This window comes from Austrofundulus limnaeus, unplaced genomic scaffold (assembly GCF_001266775.1).
Source record: "Austrofundulus limnaeus strain Quisiro unplaced genomic scaffold, Austrofundulus_limnaeus-1.0 Scaffold69, whole genome shotgun sequence".
Taxonomy (NCBI): domain Eukaryota; kingdom Metazoa; phylum Chordata; class Actinopteri; order Cyprinodontiformes; family Rivulidae; genus Austrofundulus; species Austrofundulus limnaeus.
Window position 1 is genome coordinate 1235406 of NW_013952471.1, and position 1441 is coordinate 1236846.

General features: G+C 37.2%; 1 protein-coding gene across 3 annotated transcripts in view; it reads right to left on the reverse strand.

The window, feature by feature from the left end:
- lancl2 (LanC lantibiotic synthetase component C-like 2 (bacterial)) overlaps positions 1–1441 on the reverse strand; it is a 10609-nt gene that overhangs the window by 7575 nt on the left and 1593 nt on the right. For 2 of the 3 annotated variants that reach the window (XM_014010459.1, XM_014010460.1), the window contains exon 3: positions 330–447. In XM_014010459.1, the coding sequence (XP_013865913.1) occupies positions 330–447 (118 nt within the window). Of the gene's footprint in view, positions 1–329; positions 448–731 lie in introns of all 3 variants that reach the window. The other variant, XM_014010461.1, reaches the window with a different exon arrangement.

The window sequence follows — 1441 nt, forward strand, 5'->3', positions numbered from 1 at the left end:
CTGTCAACGCTCTCTGGTTTCATTTAAAAGAGTCGATCATCAGATATTGTCCAGGATTAACCTTCAGGGTGGATATAGCTCGCTAGCAGCCTCGCACCGATGACCTATCCATGTCATCATTTACCCAGAATGCTTTGTGTGTAAATAAAATGGCTCCGTCCGTGTTAAAATGTTTTTAAAAAATTTACAAAACTAAGCAGCCCACATATTTTTACAGTCTTTATTTTACAGTTAAAATAAATGTTTATCAAATAAAGTCTAATGTTAAAACTAATTGGGGATCCCTTTAAAAATGGATGAAGTCACTTTTACAGCTCTTGGAGACGGACCTGTCCAGCCGGTGTAGGTGGAGAAGTCATGGGGGTCAGCAGTCTTCAGGCCCTCCTCCATCTGCAGGACGAGATCCTTCATCTTACTCTGAACCTTCCTCTGGAAGGAAGCGCTAACCTGAAGGAGGAAAACAAGTGTTTTTAAAGTCCAGAGTCTTTTAACAGAAACAAATGATKCAGTTTTGTCTCTTCATTAAGTTATTGTTACAGTAAGCGATGGCAAGGAGTCTGTGTGTAAGTTTGACAAAACAACTAGAATAACTGGATTTTGTTTTTCTGGTAAATGTTTTGTCTTCTATGCAACATGACGATAACGTCACACTATTCTTGCAAAAAATTAAAGCTACTTAGTGGAAAAAAAGGATAAAATCCTTAACAAAGCTGTTTGCCTTCCTCACACACCTTTCAGTGGACTCGCTGTTCCTCCAACCCCAGTCCACACTGACCGCCCACACAAACTCACAAAAACAGAGGAGCCAAATGGCAATGCTTATAGTTAGTTCAGCTTTGTGGGATAAATTTCAGCAGTTAAAAATGCACATAATTTGTTTTGCAAAGTTGCACATATTTACATGATAAAAACAAATAAATCCCTACCCAATATAGGTGATAGTATAATTCTTTTTATCACTCTGTAAATGAGAATCAGAGCAAATATCCACCCGACAGCAGCTGATTTCCACAAACTTTACAGTTCACACATCTAACTCCACTTTCAAATAAAATGTCGTAAAAAAGCAACATTTTTGTTCGATTCGCCCAGCTCCCAATATATCAGGTAATGAAGGCAACCATGCAGATACATTCTGACTGTTTTCAGTTTTCTGTCTTGATGCTTGAACCGTGTCTTTGGATGTTTGCCCTGTCACAACCTGAATGTTTTGTTTTTGGATCCAGCTGATGGGAACAACCAACATGTTAAAGGAGCACAACTCTCAAATCAAACACTCAGTCATATCCAGATGTATGCAGTTTGAAAACTGATAATACAAGTTACATTCAAACTTTCAATTTAAGTGAATCATGAAATGTTCCTCTTTTTTAAAAAAGGCATTAATTTGACTAAATTCTACAATGTGTTTAATAAAGTCAAAATATTCAGCTTTTACATT